General features: G+C 40.3%; 1 protein-coding gene across 1 annotated transcript in view; it reads right to left on the reverse strand.

Annotated features, from left to right (window-relative positions):
- Nucleotides 1-234: 234 nt before the first annotated feature.
- The window catches only part of Adam10 (ADAM metallopeptidase domain 10), a 108,018-nt gene continuing 90,150 nt past the window's right edge, over nt 235-18,102 (reverse strand). The window contains exons 10-15 of the mRNA XM_033756250.1: nt 16,450-16,600; nt 15,440-15,623; nt 14,578-14,686; nt 13,899-14,119; nt 3,774-3,900; nt 235-1,824 (exon numbers count right to left, since the gene is read on the reverse strand). Of these exons, the coding sequence (XP_033612141.1) occupies nt 1,730-1,824; nt 3,774-3,900; nt 13,899-14,119; nt 14,578-14,686; nt 15,440-15,623; nt 16,450-16,600 (887 nt within the window). The 3' untranslated portion in view covers nt 235-1,729. The remainder of the gene's footprint in view (nt 1,825-3,773; nt 3,901-13,898; nt 14,120-14,577; nt 14,687-15,439; nt 15,624-16,449; nt 16,601-18,102) is intronic.

Raw genomic sequence — 18,102 nt, forward strand, 5'->3', positions numbered from 1 at the left:
ACCCACTTCCAACCTTTGCACAGTCCAAAAACAAAGGCATTGAAATGATTTAAAAGCAATTTCATACATCTCTACCTACTTGTTTTAGAATTATTTATAGTCTATCTGGGGATTCATGTACAAAATTTGTCTCTAAATCATGTACAAAAAGCTGTATTTTGAAAAAGTAACCACATACTGTACAAGTTTACAAGGAAGAGATCCCATTATTTTCTCTAGCATTTTTGGCCTTGCTGGCTTGCGTCACATTATGAGAATGATTGTGTAAACCTTATACTCTTAAGAAAAAAGGAAAACAAAATTCCAAATCACAGAAATCATTTCATCTTTCCCTAAATTTTCCTCCTATACGAAGCCAGGAAAATCATAGCTGTTTACTTCTAATTTAAGTAATGTAGTTGAAAACAGAAGCAATAAATATGTCACAAGCTTAAATTGTGTAATGCCCCCTTCCATTTCCTGCATAGCAATAAGCCTGTTAATATTTTGCTTTCTCTTTAAAAATGCCAATTATTTACATCTGCTTAAAAAATAAACTTGGAATGGGACATTGTGCTGTTTCACGTTCACTGTGGTTAAAATATTTAAGGTCAAAAAATGTCAGATGCCTATCTACAACTTCAACTACTAGTTGAGCACATTACTCGTCCTTAGTGGTTATCAATGATCAGTGATGATATGCTGAAAAAAGTTCAAATACCTTGATAAAGACACAGCTTTTCTTTTCCATAAAGATACAGCTTTTCTTTTCCATAGCAAACAAAAATACAATTAGCATATTTTAGATGTATGGAAAACACAAATAAGCTTTGGATAAACAGAATCATCTCATTGACATAATTCCTACCAAAACATGAGTAAAATTTCACCTATCAATTCAAAAAATGGAACTGGATCAGAAAGTTTAAACTATGGAAGCAGAAACCATGTTTCCACAGAGAGCTCGGGAGAACACCGCTCGCGCCCAGCGTGACGCACGGCCGCATTCTTCGGCAAGGTCCCTGGTGCTCACAGCAGCCATTGGATAAAGGAAAAATGACCTAAGAACCAACTGTGTCATTAGAAAAAGGGCCATCGATTCTCATTTCAAAACTGCCTGTGTAAAGCATTACAGAATCCTGGACCACTGAATACCATCCTCTGTTATCCTGAGTATGTCAATTAAACAGTAATTTTTCATTAAGAGCAGAGAAGTTTTATAATACAAAGAAACATCCATATTGCAATTTGTTTACCATTGCACACAGAAGTACAGGGCACGCAGGAAATACATGTCTGCACGGAACAAGGTATGTACACCGGCAAGGATGTCTCCGATGCTGAGGTGGTCGAGCCTCCACGCCTTGACTGGCAGTTGAAAAAAATATATATATTTCAATTTTGATAAAAGTTTATCCAGAGCCAAGTTTGACTGCAAGTGAAGAAAATGCAGCAACGAAGAACAGGGAGCACAGGGCACATAATAGTATTCTAAGACTTTGTGCCATTAGGTTAAAAATATCTGTCCATAAGAAAATTGGGTTCCTTTTCCACCCCACCCCCCAAACTGGAATTTTCAGGCTTTGAAATTTAAGTAATTCCACCTGGTCTGAGGACATGATCTCTTGCCAGTTTTCTCTTCAACTATTATTTGTGAGGGTTTAGTCTGGAGATGATGATTTAACAGGTTTCTCTTTGGAGTGAAGTTTTCCCATTGTAGGCACTAGGAAGGACCAAGGCAAAGCTGCAATTAGCGTCTCATGTGTCCCATCTGGTAGCTCTCCCGGGGCCTCTGGCGCTGTGGCTGCTGAATGGGCTGTGGAGGCCTCCTCCTCTTTAAAGTGCCTGTCATCAGAAACAGAAGCGAACTGTTCATGCCAGCCTTCCTTCTTTGGGTGATCTGGGAGACTGAGCTCAAGGTCTTTATGCTGAGCTACACCCCAGCCACTTTTTAAACTGTATTTCGAGGCAGGGACTCACTGAGTTGCTAAAATGCCCAGGTCTGGTTCATACTTGCCATCCACCTGTCTTGGCCTCCCAGAGACCCGGGATTATAGACTGTGCCACCACACCCAGTCCATCATGAACCTTGTAATCTTTAAAAGCAAAGCTGTTCTTTTAAGAAGAAAGATTACAGATCAGCACTACAGAGATATACAGCTTAAACCTTTCTGGTAACTGCTGTGTGTCATGGCGCATGCCTGTAATCCCAGCACTTGGAGGCAGAGGCAGGAGGTTCGCCCCGAGTCGAGGCCAGCCTGGGCTACACAGTAAGTTCAAGGCCAGCCTGAACTACATGGTGAGACCCTGTGTCCAAAGAACAAAAAACCTCCTGGTAACCATAAAGAATATAAAAGAAATAGATGAAATAATTTTAATATTTCTTTCATCTAACCCAATACAGTAAAAATATTACCAATGTCAATATGTACTCAATATTTAAAGTACTACTGAAATATTTCATTTTTTATAGCAAGTTTTCAAAGCCTGGTACATATTTATATGAACAGCACAGCTTGATCAACACCAGCTGTGTGGCAGCCACCATAGGAACAGACAAACCTAGATGAGCATCACCAATTCCAAGTACAGAGCCCACCAGGAAGACCCCCAGTGCAAAGCATCTGAGCCGGTGACAGCCACTGCAACGCCGGGCCTGATCTGTGTAACAAGAAAGGCAGCTAACGCACAAGGGCTGTTGTGAAGAGAGACGATCACGCCCGTAAGCTTGGCTCTTCTGTAAGCATTCAGCAAATGATAACTAGCTTTTAAAGGTGCTATTTCCTAAAAATGACATCAATACACAATACCTGTTTCACTAATGAAGACCAAAACTGGTCAAGATATCGGAAAAGTATCCTGTAACCATTGGAAATCACTTTCAAGTTACATAAGTTCCAGAAGAGTAATACTGTGAATTTAAGAAAAGCAGTATGAAAATCAAATTTCCCCTAATGCCCATAAAACACTGTGCCTGGCAAGGCCGCTGGGCTGTCTTGCCTCCAAACAAGCAAAAGCCAGGGAACAGCTGGGAGAAGACAGAAAAGGGGGAAAGACCTCTAGGTTATGAGGTTATGAGGCTGCGGCAAGGCCTCTCTGAGAAGCAGGAGGGAACGCTACCTCTTACTGCAAGGGACAGGTGTCCCCAGGGCAGTGCAAAGGCCACAACTACTTTGGAGACAGGAGGACTAAACAGATGAGGACAGAATAATCTGGAGCAGCCGTCTCCTCTCCTGCACTCCTCTCCAAGGGCCCAGAGCAAAACCAAAGAGGGTCTCTCCCTAAAGCCGTGTCTCCTGGGAGGTAAATGGGGGAGACTGGACTCTGTGACCGGTTCTGTGGAGGCTTAAGCCACAGGGTTGGGGACCTCCAAATCTCAAGCCCGGGACTCAACTACCCCTTTCAGGAAGTATTTCATGTGCACAACATTAAAAACAGTAACAGAACCACAGCCATCAAATAGAAAGACCAAGCATTCAAAGGTAGCTTAGCTACCAAAATAAAAATAAAGAAAGGTTAGAATACAAAATAAAACCAAGAGAACAAACAAACAAGCAAAACTCAAAGTTTCTAGTTTCGTGTGTTTCTGGACATGCAAGATTAGCATCAAAATGGCAGCCATTAGCTAGAATTCACTGATAAGCACTTAAACATCAACGAAATCATGTGCACCAGATAATTCCACACTCCAGGAGAAAGTTCTGTAATATTAGTTACTATGGACTCATGGATGGTGCCATCTGCAAAAACAGTTAGGGGCTGTATGGACACACGCTTTACTCTGACGTCCTTACCTGGAAGTGGTTTGGGAGGAGGCAACTTTGGGTTACTGCTGGGCGTGTGGACGCTGCACACCTTGATGAAGCCGGCCATCAGCATGATCAGGGCAATGCCCATGAGCAACACGGCCCACCAATGCGCCTACAAACAAACAGTTTCCTATGAATTGTTCAGGGTACAAACTATGGAGCAGAATCTAGTTTAATTTTTAAAGAAGATTGGTTAGAATGTGTGCATATATATTAATTTCTTAAGTATAAAAACGTTTAAAGGAGACGAGAGAAATCATTCATAACTTCACCCCCCAAAGGTTAACCATTCACTCTTCCTTTCTGACTCTCTACATTAAACTACATTTGTTATACACACACACATGCAAAACTGGGTCACCCTGCATACAGTTTACACTGTTTTCCCACATTATTAAGTATTTTCTGGTTTAAACATTTCCTTTGTTTTTTGGTTTCTTACGTTTATTGGCTGTATGTTGTTTTTATATTCCCTGAGGCTTAAAGTATGTACCTTGCTTTAAATTCTACTAGTGGATAGATTTTGTCGGGAGGCGGGTACCGGGGATTGAACTCAGGACCTTGTGCTCATGGCGCCACTGAGCTAAATACCTAGCCCTCTACTACTGGATAGAATCTGAAAACTTTTTAACCTGTAATATTTTATTATCAAAGTTAAGACTGGAATCCTTTGTCCCTCATCTTTTTATTGTCATTGTTGTTGTCGTTTCTGGTTTTGGGGACAGAATTGCTATATAGCTCAAGCTAGCCTTGAACTCACTTCTTTATGTAGTTCGAGGGTTACATTTTTACACCACCACACGTGGAAGAATTCTCTTTAGAGAATTCCTCCTTTTCTTCTTCTTCTTCTTTTGTGGGGGAGGAGGGTTGCTGGCAAGGGGACCCAGGGTCTTGTGCACCAGCTAGACACTCTTACAATAAGCAACACCTCCAGCCCCTTTCTTTACCTACGTCACTAGAAATCTGGGGCCAAACTACTCTTATGAAAGTATTCTTATATATCTCAATCTCATATAGTTATCTTTTTTCTTCTCATTAACTCATTATAGGTTAAATACCTTTTAATAGGAAAAATGGAAGATATAAACAATGAAGTGTACCCCATCTGAGAAAGAAGCAAAAACTTCACTTAAACCATATTAAACAAATCAGTAAGCCAAACAAAATTTTCAAAAATTACTATTAGTATAATCTTATTTATAGGAAAATTGTTACTTCCATTCTTAAATTCCATTTTGCAACTGCAAATATTCAAGCCATTTCAAGATAGCATGTATCAATAAATATTTTCTAAACACAACCTATTTACAACTTTAAAACTGAATTTTCACATTGGCTTAATACAGATTGTTATAATACATACACAATTACTGCTAATTATTTCTGGCAAAACTCTCACTGAAAAAAATTTTCTATGATCTGAAGTCTTAAAACAATCAGCCCACTGCCTCTGTCTGTATTGTGTACCCAGAAATGAAGATGCGTAGATACAAAATGTATGTTGTGGCAAAATACCCCCAGTCACTTTTTCTGTATGAATTCTTCCCATTTACAGAAAGGCTGCAAGTACAGTATGCGCTTCTGAACACCTGACAAGGCTGAGTGAACTGCACTCACCACACCCCCACGCCGCACACGTACGCAGCTCCCAGACAGCTAGAACACAGAGCAAACTCAGGAGTCAGTGACAGCCCAGCACTGCCACCTGGCCCCAGCCCCCAACAAGCTCCGCCGCTCGTCTGTTTGTCACAATTCCATGGGGCTCCAAGTCACAGGCTGTATGAGCTGCTGTTTTCTCAGCTGCCCTGCCCCTAGGTCTGGAAAGGTGCCACAGTCTGTCTCTGACACTTCAGAAGAGCGCAAGGCAGTTATCTGGAATGGGAACGTCCCTCCCACTGAGTTTCTCTGCTCTTTACTATTAGAATCCTATTATGCATCCTTTGGTAAGATCACAGAATGAGGGGTTCTCCTCTTTGCACCCTAGCAGGCAACTCATGAGTCCGATTTCATCTCTGGTCAAGATGTATCTGCCAAACTCCGGCACTGAGTCCTTTTCTCTTTTGGCATCAATGAGTATTTTGTAAAGACATATTTGGAGCTATGTAAATATCCTATTCTTTGTCAAACTCCTTAATTCATTTATGTACTTATTCCTACTGTATGCAGTGGGCTACATATAGCCAGCCCACTGTCATATCATGTTTTTTGGACATGTCCCCTTCCTCCCTTGAGTACCTCTTTCTGGCACATGTCTCAGAGTCACCCTGTTCCTCTGCCCCTACCCCAGCCCTGGACCAGCATTTTCCTGCCGAGCCCTGCATCCTCCCTATCCGGCTCCCACTATGCGGACATTCTCCTCACTCCACTCATAGCTGCCCCTCCACAAGGGAAGCAGAAGGGCTCCCCCTGCCTGGGTGTGACACCCTGCGCAGTTGGTCTCCCCTCCCCTCCCCACCCTCCCACCTCCTCAGTCTCCGACGCCTACGGTGAGCTCTCTACTCTAGCTCCATGAACTTATATGTGGGGCTTCTGGAAGAGGACGGGGCCAGCTGGCTTGCTGGGGGAAAGCGGGTGCTGGTGGAAGGACACATCTCCCTACCAGCTCCTGCCTTCACTCCCTTCCCTCTCTGCTTCCCGACCACCAGGATGTGATCACGCTGCCAACCACCCATGGACTGAGCCCAAACACACCTCTCCTCTACTGAGGCACCTGCCTTGCTTGGCCTCCTCTAATGGCTTCAAGAATGAAATGCTCAAAAAATGAGAAGGGAAAGAGGAGACAAGTATTTTCATTTCAAAAGTGAATAAAACGAGTTATACTTTAGTGCGGTTCCTCAAAATGTACCACATAATCCTCAGATTAGATTTCTGTTTAGCAGAATCCCACAGCCACTTTCCTTCTCTTTATTTTGATTCTGCAATCTGTGAAAGGTGTCTCCTGTTAACCCTCTTGTCACCCATAACTGCATGGACTGACTGCAACTCAAATACACACAAGTCAGGTAATGTGACCTTACTGCTGAAATGTGGGATTGTTCAAGAGAAGCTACAAATCTGAATTTTTATGTGAAAGATGTTTTTAGTTGCTGGCAAACTCATTCAAAATCTGTAAAAACAATGTGTGGGCAGGTTAACGAGAATGAACCTGGACTGGAAAACACCAAGTTTACAAACTACTTTTTAAAAAACCACTTATTTCCTACTGAGATTGCCAGACTTTGTTTCCTATACAAGTATCAGTGCTCTACTCTCCTGGGTAGTCTCTGAAGATATTCCCGTTAAACTTTCCACGGACTCATTTTTTTTTTGTTTTATTCACCCTCAAATAACAGACCAGCTATTATCAAGCGGCAGAGTACAGGACCTCCCCAGTCTGTTAAAATGGGGCAGAACCATTCTGAGCGATGCAGGACATTTACCATTCCTGGCCCCATCTCTCAAATGCCTGTTACTCTGATAACCTTTGCATGTTTCCAAATGTCTTCCGGGGAGGCGGCATCACGTGCAACAAGCTCCAGGCCCTGAGAGCTCTCAGGTGACAGCTCACGTTGTGACAGGAGATGCTTCTGTCCCTAATGCTGTCACCACTAACACAAAGCTTTCCTACTCTTCCCGGCTCGCAACCACCTTCCAAGTGGCCAACTGTGCCAAGACTATGCAGAGTACAGAGTCCCTTACTAGAATTCTTCCTCAAAAGGTTCCTCCCAAAGATCTTCAAGATACAACATCAAGAAACAGAAAAAGCAAAAACATTAGTAAAACCTGATTACACAAGGTATAGTCAATATATGTGATATGACTTCCTTCATCTTTTCCTTAGTGTATATTCTTACAGTGACACAGTTTCTAAAGAATACAAAAGAAATTCATCTAGGGAAGACTGGATCCAGAGTGAAAAGAAGGTTTATTTCTGAACTTGTTATTTTGTCAAAGAATCATCAAACCTTTCAAAAGAAAACAGTAACAAGAATTTCCTAGTTTGTAAATTTCATACTCCTATGACTTCTGCATGTCCCTCCTTTCCTTCATACACCTCTGGACCCCCTGCTTTTAGTCCTGGAGAGCTTAGCTCCAGCATTACTTTCTCCAAGAGGGCTTCCTCGGAGCCGGGCCTCTTACACAATGCTTGTCTGGCCTGTATGAGGCCCTGGCGACGATCCCTAGCACCACACCAAGACAAAACAACACAATCAATAGACTCTCCTACTCTCTGTGAAAACAGCATTCAAAACTGAAAATATACTTCTATGAGCCCGTATTCTCTATCTCAAACTAGACTGTAAATTTCCTGACCTATATCTTTCCATCTTAGCCCTAGCACAAACAAAACAAGACAAGACAAAACAGAGCTATGAAACTAGTTATTGCAGGTGAGTAATTTTTCCAAATACTAACCTTGAACTAGCTAATGGTTCATTTATTTCTCGTTTGCCTACAAATAATGTGACCCAGATCTTACAAAAGGGTCTCTAAAAACTGTTTGTGATGCTGCTTAGTTTTTCAGTACTTACACAGTAGAAAAACAGAGCAATGCAAGCAGTATGGCAATAAGAGAAAAAGAGTAAGCAAAAAAGCTTGGATTTAACCATGGATAAACAAAAGATCAAAAGGATCTAGAGTCCCAGCTTGATGTGGTGGTACAGCACTGTAATCACAGCTACTTGGGAGGCTGAGGCAGGACAATCAAAAGTTCCAGGCCAAACTGGGCAATTCAGCAAGACTTTGTTTCACAAAACTTTTTTAAAAGACTGGAGACATAGCTCATAGACATTTATTTGCCTTGGTACACGTAATGCCCTGGGTTTGACCCCCAGTATTGGGGGGCACAACTTATCCCGACAGATATTACTAAAATATATCATTTGAGCACTTGAAAACTTTTAGTTCCTAGTAGGACTAGACCTTCCTCCAAAATTTTCCAGGTAGCTACGTATCTTAGAAGCCCAAAACCTGCAATGTTTTAGTGGCAGTAATAGCAATCTTTCAGAATTTAGTGCCTGGGGAATGGAAGATGGCAGTGGACAGAAAAAAGCAAGAAAAATTAAATAAAATAATGGTGTATTTTTAAGCACAGTCAACCCTGATAATTTTAGTTTTTAATAATACTCTCTTTAAAAGAGAATTATCACAGTGAGCTAAATGGTGTGTTTTATCTTTTTATATACTATAAAATTGAGGCCATAAATCAACTTGTCTGGTAAATACAAGTATGTGTTTTATCTTAACAGATCACAGGCCAGGCATGCTGACATACATCTGTAATCATGACATTCTGCGAGGCTGAGGAAACAGCATTTTAACTTTGAGACCAGTTTGGGCATTTAGCAAGACCCACTCTCAAAATAAAAAGAAAAAAGAGGGGATCACAATTTGTTGACCTGTTAGTCTGAAACAAAGGACAATTGTCATTCATTCGTAAGCATTTAATGAATGTCATCCACGTGCTAGGCTCTTACCTCTCATAGATACCAGGGAAACTAGAGGGCACAGGAAGCTTCCTTTCTATCCCTCAGAAGCCACTCTAATCTGGACTGTGACAAATTCTCTTCTCCTGGCCTTCAAATCCCTTCACCATTAGCAATCTGCCTAGCAAGAAGCAAGTGGCTGCTAAATGTGGTTACTTTGGGTGTGGTCTGGGCAAGCAGGATAAAATACCAGCGAGGGGAACAGGAAAACACCAAAGCTTCAGAGTTAATATGCAATATAAATTATGACATTAAAGAAGTCTGCTTTGTTCATCTAGCAGTGAGCCCAGATAACACTGCGCTTTTGATGTCAAATTTTGAGAAGTGCTATGTAACCTATTTTACTAGGCAATGGAGGACTCTAGAGGTCTAGAGCTGTCTTCCATTTTCAATCCACCAGGATGACAGAGAAAAACACATTAGTGTAGCATACACCAATGCCTGCTTACTCTATAGGTCTGGGTGGAGCCTGAGATCTGTATTTCTCCAAGTTCCCAGATGACAACCACACTGTGTGGTCAGGGGACCAGTACTTGAAATCACTGCTCTAGACCAGATGTTGGCCAATATTTCCTGTTAAACCCAGACAAATACTTTAGGTTTTGAGAGGCTACACAGTCTCTGTCACAATCTATCAGTAACAAAGCAACCACAGACAATATGTAAATGAATGGGTGTGGCCACATTCTGGTAAAGTATTATCTACAAACACAAAAATTTGAATTTCTCATCATTTTCACAGAATGTTGATTTTCAAAAATCTGCTTAAAACACCTAAAAACGTTAAAACTATTCTTAGCTTATGAGCCATACAAAAATAATCGGGGGTGGCTGGAAATTTTGCAAACCTGTTCTAAATGAGGGGTTCTCAGCCTGGCTCTCCATCAGAATTAGCTGGATACTTTTCAAACATCCAGCGACTTACACCATCCCAAGAAATGTGAGTTAATTGGCCTAAGCCCTAAGGTGACTCTCAGTGCTTCACCAGATGAAGTCTTCTGATCTTTAGAGTTTTGAAAGCCTTACAAGAATAAAGGTTTCTGGGACTGAGTACAACTGGGAAAGTGAAGTTGAGAGGACGTATGTTTTACAGGACTTCTCCCAAATCTCTGAGAGGACTATGGTACGCAGTGTCTTCCAGAAGTATCTGACCACCCAACCTGGACAGGATCTTGTATTCTGTGAAGCATTCAGGAAACAGTGCTCTAAATCTTTCATTCAAAAAGAACACAAGGTACTAATACTTCAGTTCATAATATTAGATCAAATATAGGAAAAAATGTCAAATTGAGACAACAGTGACTCTCGTTAAAAAAACAAACTCTTGATAAATCTGAACAGATTTTTGTAAACCCACGAAATAACAAGAAATAAAAGGGAGAAGGCACACAATGATAAATCTGAAAAAAAGGTAAAAGATGCTTTTCTTAAATGTCAAGCCTAACACAAATGATGTTGAAAATAACACATCAGCTATGGAGGAAATTTAGAAAGAATTACTAATGCCCCCACTCCTGTGGAAGAATTACTAATGATCCCCCCAACTCCCATTTAAAAGAAAAGGAGACAGATATGTGGTTTCAAGAGATGTACTAGTGAATGCTCTCAAAATGTCTTAAGAACCAGGCGACTCCTTCACAAATCTAAAGGACGTAAGTTTATCACTGTCTCCTAGCCAGGCAAACAGTAGGCACACAGTAGGTATTCAGCAAACATAAGGAATATATTTTGAAAAGACCTAAAAACAACTTTTCCACAGAAAAGTATCATTTCCATGGCAACAGTAGCAGTTAGCTGACAGAGCCAGGAAGTGCTGCACTGTTAAGGGTCTGCCTGTCCTACCCTGTGGGAGGAAAGTTCCATCAAAGGGACACAAAAAGCCCTGAGGCAGTACTGGAGAGCAAAAGCAGTCAAAATAACCTCTCGCCTCTCCCTTAGCTTCTTACTCACACCACAGCATCTCAACAGCCTGACCAACTACAATTACACTGCCCTGCTATGATGAAAGCCAGGCCACAAGCTACAAACGCTACAAAATAAATCCTGCTCCCTCGTGAGCTCTGCACACAAGCAAAGGAGACCAAACCGCAGTTTGCAATCTCACTGCCTGGCTTGGTTAGAGCCTGCTCTTTAGGCTTTGGGAGACAAGGCCATGTGGAAGAGCAGCGTATCAAACCCCACGACAACAAAGAAGCATGTGCTATGTGTAAATGCTGCACTGTCTCTCTGGTGTGAGGAACTGAGAATGGAAATAAGGACACTGGGAAATGGGAAGGAAATGTTCAAATGAGAAGGGGAACAAGGGAGAGGGAGGGGAAAAGGAAAGAAGGAAACAAGAAAAAAAGAAGGAAAAAATGGAAACAAAGCTTTTGTAAATGAGGGGAAGAGTTAAAGGATGTGGAGAGGACTGGGAAAAAAAGAAGATATATCACGTACAGGTGCAAATTCCCTATGACGAATGTCATCACTGTGTGTCTCTAAAATGTACCAATAAACGTTTTGCTTCAAAAAACCACAAAAACAAGTGTGTGCTATTCTATACTCACTTAAGGCAAACTGCATCAACACCAGAAGTGCCTAGTCCATCAATTCCTCAACTCAAGAAAAGGTTTCATGCTACTAAACCACTGAGAAGTGTTTCAATAAATTTACTAACTTAAAATATAAGAAAGGTTTTACAATACTTCAAAGATCAACTCTATTAGATACTTTTAAAGTGAGAACAAATGAGCTTTTAAAATTCTAAATGAGCTGGGCATGATGGCGCATTCCTGTAATCCCAGCTGAGGCAAGAGAGTCCCGGCTACTTGGCAGGCTGAGTCAGGAGGATCCCCTGAGCCCCAGCGCTTGAAACCAATCTAAAAAAAAAAAAGTGAGATTATATAGAATTAAAAAATATCTAACACAACATATACTCAGTAGAGTATAACTCTAAGATCTCAGAGTTTTTTTCTGTATAACTGCCCTCTATAGTATGAGTATACCAGATTATAACTTATTCTTATCAAAAAAGGGGAGAAAGTAAAAAATGAGAAAAATAACTGGATCTGAGTTGAAAATAGAAAAATAAAAAGCTAAGAAAAGTGAGCAGCTTGAAATCACAGATAAATTCAAGAAAAGACGATCTGAACCCTTAAGCGATTGCCAAGCCTGGTCCCCTGCCACTATATCATGGGCCAGGATGGCCCCTCACTTCTCATTCACTGACCACTGATTAGGCGACAACCACAGGAATACAAATACGAGGAATACATTGTGTTTTAAGGAGACTTAAATCAAATATCCAGTTATCTGACTTGAAACTACGTCTCCTAACTCTGATACCAACCACTCCCCTCCATACAGTCATGACATATGTAGTCATACATTATTATAACATGCAAGCTATTCTCCCACGTATAATAGACACCCACCTGATGCTGGAGATCACTACATAATTTTAATTGCAGAGTGTTACTGGAAGAGTACACAAAGGGCTGACATCCCATACAAATACTGTTTTGTATTTTCAAGGTCTCCTTATTCCCAAGCACACACACATACAGAGAAACATACAATAAAAAAAAATTTTAGGAAATGGAGGGTATGTGACCTCTAAGTCAATTTCCAAAGCAAACTACATTCACTTCAGGTAAACACATTCCCAAACACACCATTTCCTACAGAAACTTTAATACAATCATTCAGAATGCATGGACAGTAAGTAAGCTGAGGCATCAGTAATCTTTTAAGAAATTCAATGTTTTTACAATTTGGAGAAATGTGCTTAAAAATTAAGCCTTCAACGTCTAGTGTTCCATTTTTTGAATGCCCATTACAACAGAACATAATGAAATTTTTTATCTTCAAATTCTTGTTCCTTGAATTTTTCTAGGTAATATATATGTGAATTCCATGCACAAACTCAAAAAATTGCAATTTTTAGCATAAATAGGTAAAGTCCAGTTCCATGGACTAATGCTGGATGATCATCCACAATCACAAATAGATACACAAAAGGCTCTGTCTCTATCCTACCCATATCAACATTTACTATCACAGACTAGATGAAGACCCAGAAATTGGACTGAAAGATCAGACAAAAGCTTCAGAAAATCACCAATTTCTCCCTCATCAATCCTGTTCAGCGAAGTAGAACTCACAGCTGGCTCTCTGTCATGCTGAGAGAAGTGAGAAGTAAGAAAAGCAAGCAGGACTTTCCAAAACAACTTGAGGAAAAAGATCCATGGAAATGCCCCCATCACAGGGACAAGAGGAAGTCACCCTATCTAGGAGAAAACCCGTCCAGGGAGCAGAGAAACACAACTGCTCCTAGCACCTCCTGAGATTCGAGTGACATGCAGGTGGAGGTCTAATCACTTCAAAATAAAATTATAACCAGATATTTAAAATCTTCAAATAAAGGAATGTGAGTATAAACAGGAAACACATGATTTTCCCACATCATTAAACTGTGGCCTAGGAAAATTAATGTCCAACCATTTTAAGTTTTCTTTATAAATTAAACTATATTTATCACAATCCTTAAGATGCAATATGTATATGTACTAACTTTCCAGATGAATGTAATTATTATGTATGCAAACATATACTAAAAAAAGAAACTAAAAATGTTTTATCATTTAAAAATAAACACTATACTTACCACAATCCATTCAGCAATGTTTTCATAGAGCTGTGGACTAAAAATTGCTTTTTTAAGCCTAGCTAGAGGACCATCAGCATCCACTAATCTACACCGCATGAAAACATCACAGTAGCCTCTGAAATCATTGCAAGGAGACCCAGGCTGCAGGGTGATGGTGCGACCGCTGAAATGCTTGCTCCACTGCACAGACCCTGTGCTGGCACAGGTGGAAGGCTCCACTGGAAGAGAAGTGTCAAGTGTAAGCTGAAGATCAGGTTTCCCAATGGGCCAGTTGGGGAAAGAAAACAGGAAAGAGGAATCTGCCCAAAATCACTACCATGACATGTTAAATAGCCCTTCCCTAGATCAGCGGGATAACGCCATTAATAACTCACCTTCAATGTTACAACAGAAGCAAACAACAGTAAGTCTTGACTTAGTACCTGCAAAGGCTTTAAACCCTCCAAATTCAGTTTATACAAAGTAATGCTTTGTCTAATGTGTCACTTAAAAACATTGTAGGAATCGTATTGCTATAGACAGAATACTATGTATATTTAAACTTTCTCAAGAAGATAGATTTAGCTGGAAACTACTTGCCCAGACTGTATGTCAAAGTGCAATGCTTAAAATTTGGGAGAAAATGATGATTTATGAAAGACTCTGTAAAAAGACTCTTGTATTTTAAAAGCCTTACTTTTCTTCATGCAGCAGACATGGCATAACTCCTTGTCATCTTTGCCATCAGAACTGGCACAGGTACACTCCTCCAAGTCATACTTTTCACAGATGGAGCCCGCACATTGCTGGAACAAAAGACAAGTTATTTCATCCCTGTGCGGCCAGGCCTATTATTCACAGGCAGGTACAGTCTTCCAATATCAAAATAATTAAGTAGAAAAACAACACAACAAACACAGAGTGGGGGAATGTAACTCAGTGGTACAGTGTTTGCCTGGCATGTGCTAGGCTTTGGGTTCAATCCCCAGCACCACAAAATAAAATACACAGATGAATTAGAACTTGATCATATAAACACATTTTTTAAAGGCAATGGCAACAAGAAAAACTAAACTTGAACAAAAGCAGAGAAAGAGATCAGATAAGCATCAACTTCATGTTGGTTAACATGCCTCCTCCATAAGCAGAGAAAAATGAATTTTCTTCAGGTGAATGAAAGTGATAGCCATGAAAGCTTTAAAGGCTTCACATTCAGAGAAAATGATTCAGAGTTACTTTATTTAGGCAACTGAAATATTAATTTATAAAATTTAAAAGCCATATAGACAAAGTCACAGGCCTAGCTGTACTGCTGTTTCCCCAGGTTAATACTGAACAATGTCACTGGAAAGATGAAAGGCAAGTCAGTAGCTAACTGAATGCCACCAGGCACTTGTGCCACTTAATCCATTCCTGGCTTTGTGGGAAACAGACAGAAATATTACTGAAACAGAGACCAAGATTAATTACTTTATGTAGCTTTAACATGTCAACAATTACTCTGAAAAAGTAGGTTTTATAAAGTTAAAATTTAAAAAAACATAAAATTTAATGCTTACCCCATTAATGCACACTTGTGTATGCCTGTTACAGTCTGTGAAGTTTGGTTTAGGATCAGACGCCGGGCACAGAGCTGTGACGCCATTACATATCCCTTCTCTCGCACAGTCGGAATCATCCCGACACTTCTCAGACTTGGACTTGAATGTACACTGTGCTGTACAGCAAGGACCTTGGCTTGGACTGGAAGAAACATTAAGTGATTAAACAAAGTAAATTACCAGGTGTTTTCTAGATACTGAGATGGTCCTGATTTTAAATCACAAATCTTATCTTTTAAATTTTAAGTATGCTACTGGTATACAGCCTTAGATGTAAAAAGAAGCTACTATATTTGAACATTATAGTGCGCATAGGAAGATGGTAGGGTAAGCACCTAGTTTTTAGTCAGAGCATTGTATATTCAGCATTCTTGCTGTAGTGGCCTTTTGTGGAATGCTGCAATGGAAGATGGATTTAATATTAAGCAACTTGTCAGTTTTTACTCACAATTACACTATACACAGGTCAATTTATCAGTTTTTCTCACATTCTTATGCTGTGGCTGGCCTTGCAAGCGCAAGGACCCAAGTTCATTTCCTGGTACCAAAAAACGAAAAAGAAACTATAGTCTATTGCTTATAATCTATCACTAGTGAAGTATTTGACAGTGAGATTACTGCATGACACCAAGTCAAAAAGTGTACGTACTCTGTAATTACCTAAATATTGAAAGTGAATAGAAGATTCTCGCATCTTCAAAGTTAAGAACAAATTATATATATATATTCTAATGAGCAGCCTCTGTATGTCTTTTGACAGCCACCACACAGATCATGGGTAGTTCAAACTGCCAACAACAGCGTACTAAAAGCCGTTTCAGAAAAATAAACAAAACAATACAACAACAAAGAAAGACAAAGCTCCACAACCCCATGCATCTCTCAAGCTCAGTCACAAATCTGCCGTCACCGCCTTTGGGGGACCTGGCAGAAACACGAACAGAGCGTTACTGAGCTTCGTGAGCTACCTGCACTGCTTTCCGGGCTTCAGCTTGCACTTCTTCCCCACCGGCTGGTTGGCGTCGAAGCAGCACTCATCCTTGCACTGGTCGCTGTAGCCACAGTCGCACTCCTCGCCCTGCTCCACCATCCCGTTCCCGCAGATGGGCTGGCCAGACTCTGAGAAGACCCACAGAACAAGGTCAGCGCTCCGCTCTCATTCGGTTCAAAACTCAACAACTCTTTAGAGCGTCACAACAAAGGGAGAAGAGAAAACTTGTGAATAAGTGAAGGAAAAATGACAGAAAGTGCGTGAAGTAAAAAAAAAAAAAAAAAAAGGAAGTGCGTGAAGTATCTGACACACATTAACTTTCATCTCACAAAAAATTACTCATCTACTTGCTAACAGCTTAAAAACAGAAAAGGCACCATTTAAGAACAAAACTTATAATAGGTACGTATTTCATTATAATTCAAAGAGTTAATGTATTTCTTTTCTTTTTTTCTTTTTTTTTTTGGGGGGGCGGTTTTTTTGAGACAGGGTCTCACTATGTAGTTGAGACTGACCTGGAACTCACTGTGTAGCCCAAGTTGGTCTTGAACTCACAGCGATCCTCCTGCCTCAGCCTCCCAAGTGCTGGGATTACAGGTGTGCGCCACCACACCCATCTTAGGAGCTAATGTATTTCTTTATCTCTTGTAATACCTCCAAAGCAGTATGAGGCTGCAGTACTGGGATTACAGGATGGGCCACTAAAGGTCAACTTCAATCAGCAAGTTTACTATGAAAACTCAATTTACAAATAAAGAATCTACAATCTACATAGTACTTTTATATTAAAAACAATAGAAAAGTAACCACTGGTAATAATAAATATGATAATATCAATGTAATTTCATCTATTCTTTTTAAAGAAAAAGAAGCCTTTAAAAAAGCAAAGGCCAAAAGGGAGGGCAGGGGTAAGGGGAAAAAATGAGAACAAAGACCTGTCATGTAGAGGTACAAGATCCCAACAATGAATGTAACTGTACTGTATCCCTAAAATGTACCAATAAACTCAATTAAAGCTGGAAAAAAAAAAAAAAAGCAAAGGCCAGAGCCAGGGATTTGGCTCAGTGGTTCTGCCCTGCCTCACAAGTGCAAGTTCCTGAGTTTGACCAAAAATGAATGAATGAATGAACAGGCCAGACTCTGTAAGAAGAATGAAAAGATAAGCTACAGCCAGGGAGAGAATATTTGCAAACTAATCTCTGACAAGGGATTAGTATCTAGACTACATAAAGAATTTCAAAACTCAATAGGAAAAAAATCCATCAGAAATGGCCCAAAAAAACAAACATTTCACCAAAGAAGACATAGTAAATAAGCTCATGAAAAGATGTTCAATACCATTAGTCATTGGAGAAATACAAGTTAAAATCATGAAAAGTACGCACGCCTGTAATCCCAGCACTCTGGAGGCTGAGGCAGGAGGATCGCTGTGCTTTTGAGACCAGCCTGGAGGACATAGTGAGTTCCAGGTCAGTCTCAACTACATAGTGAGACCTTGCCTCAAAAAAAATTTTTAAAAAGGGCCAGGGATTTACCTCAGTGGTTCCAACACCTGCTTTACAAGCACAAAGACCCAAATTCAATCCTAGGTACAACAACAACAACAACAAAAAACCAAAACAACAATATA

This window comes from Fukomys damarensis, unplaced genomic scaffold, assembly GCF_012274545.1.
Source record: "Fukomys damarensis isolate Sample0158 unplaced genomic scaffold, DMR_v1.0_HiC HiC_scaffold_25, whole genome shotgun sequence".
NCBI lineage: Eukaryota > Metazoa > Chordata > Mammalia > Rodentia > Bathyergidae > Fukomys > Fukomys damarensis.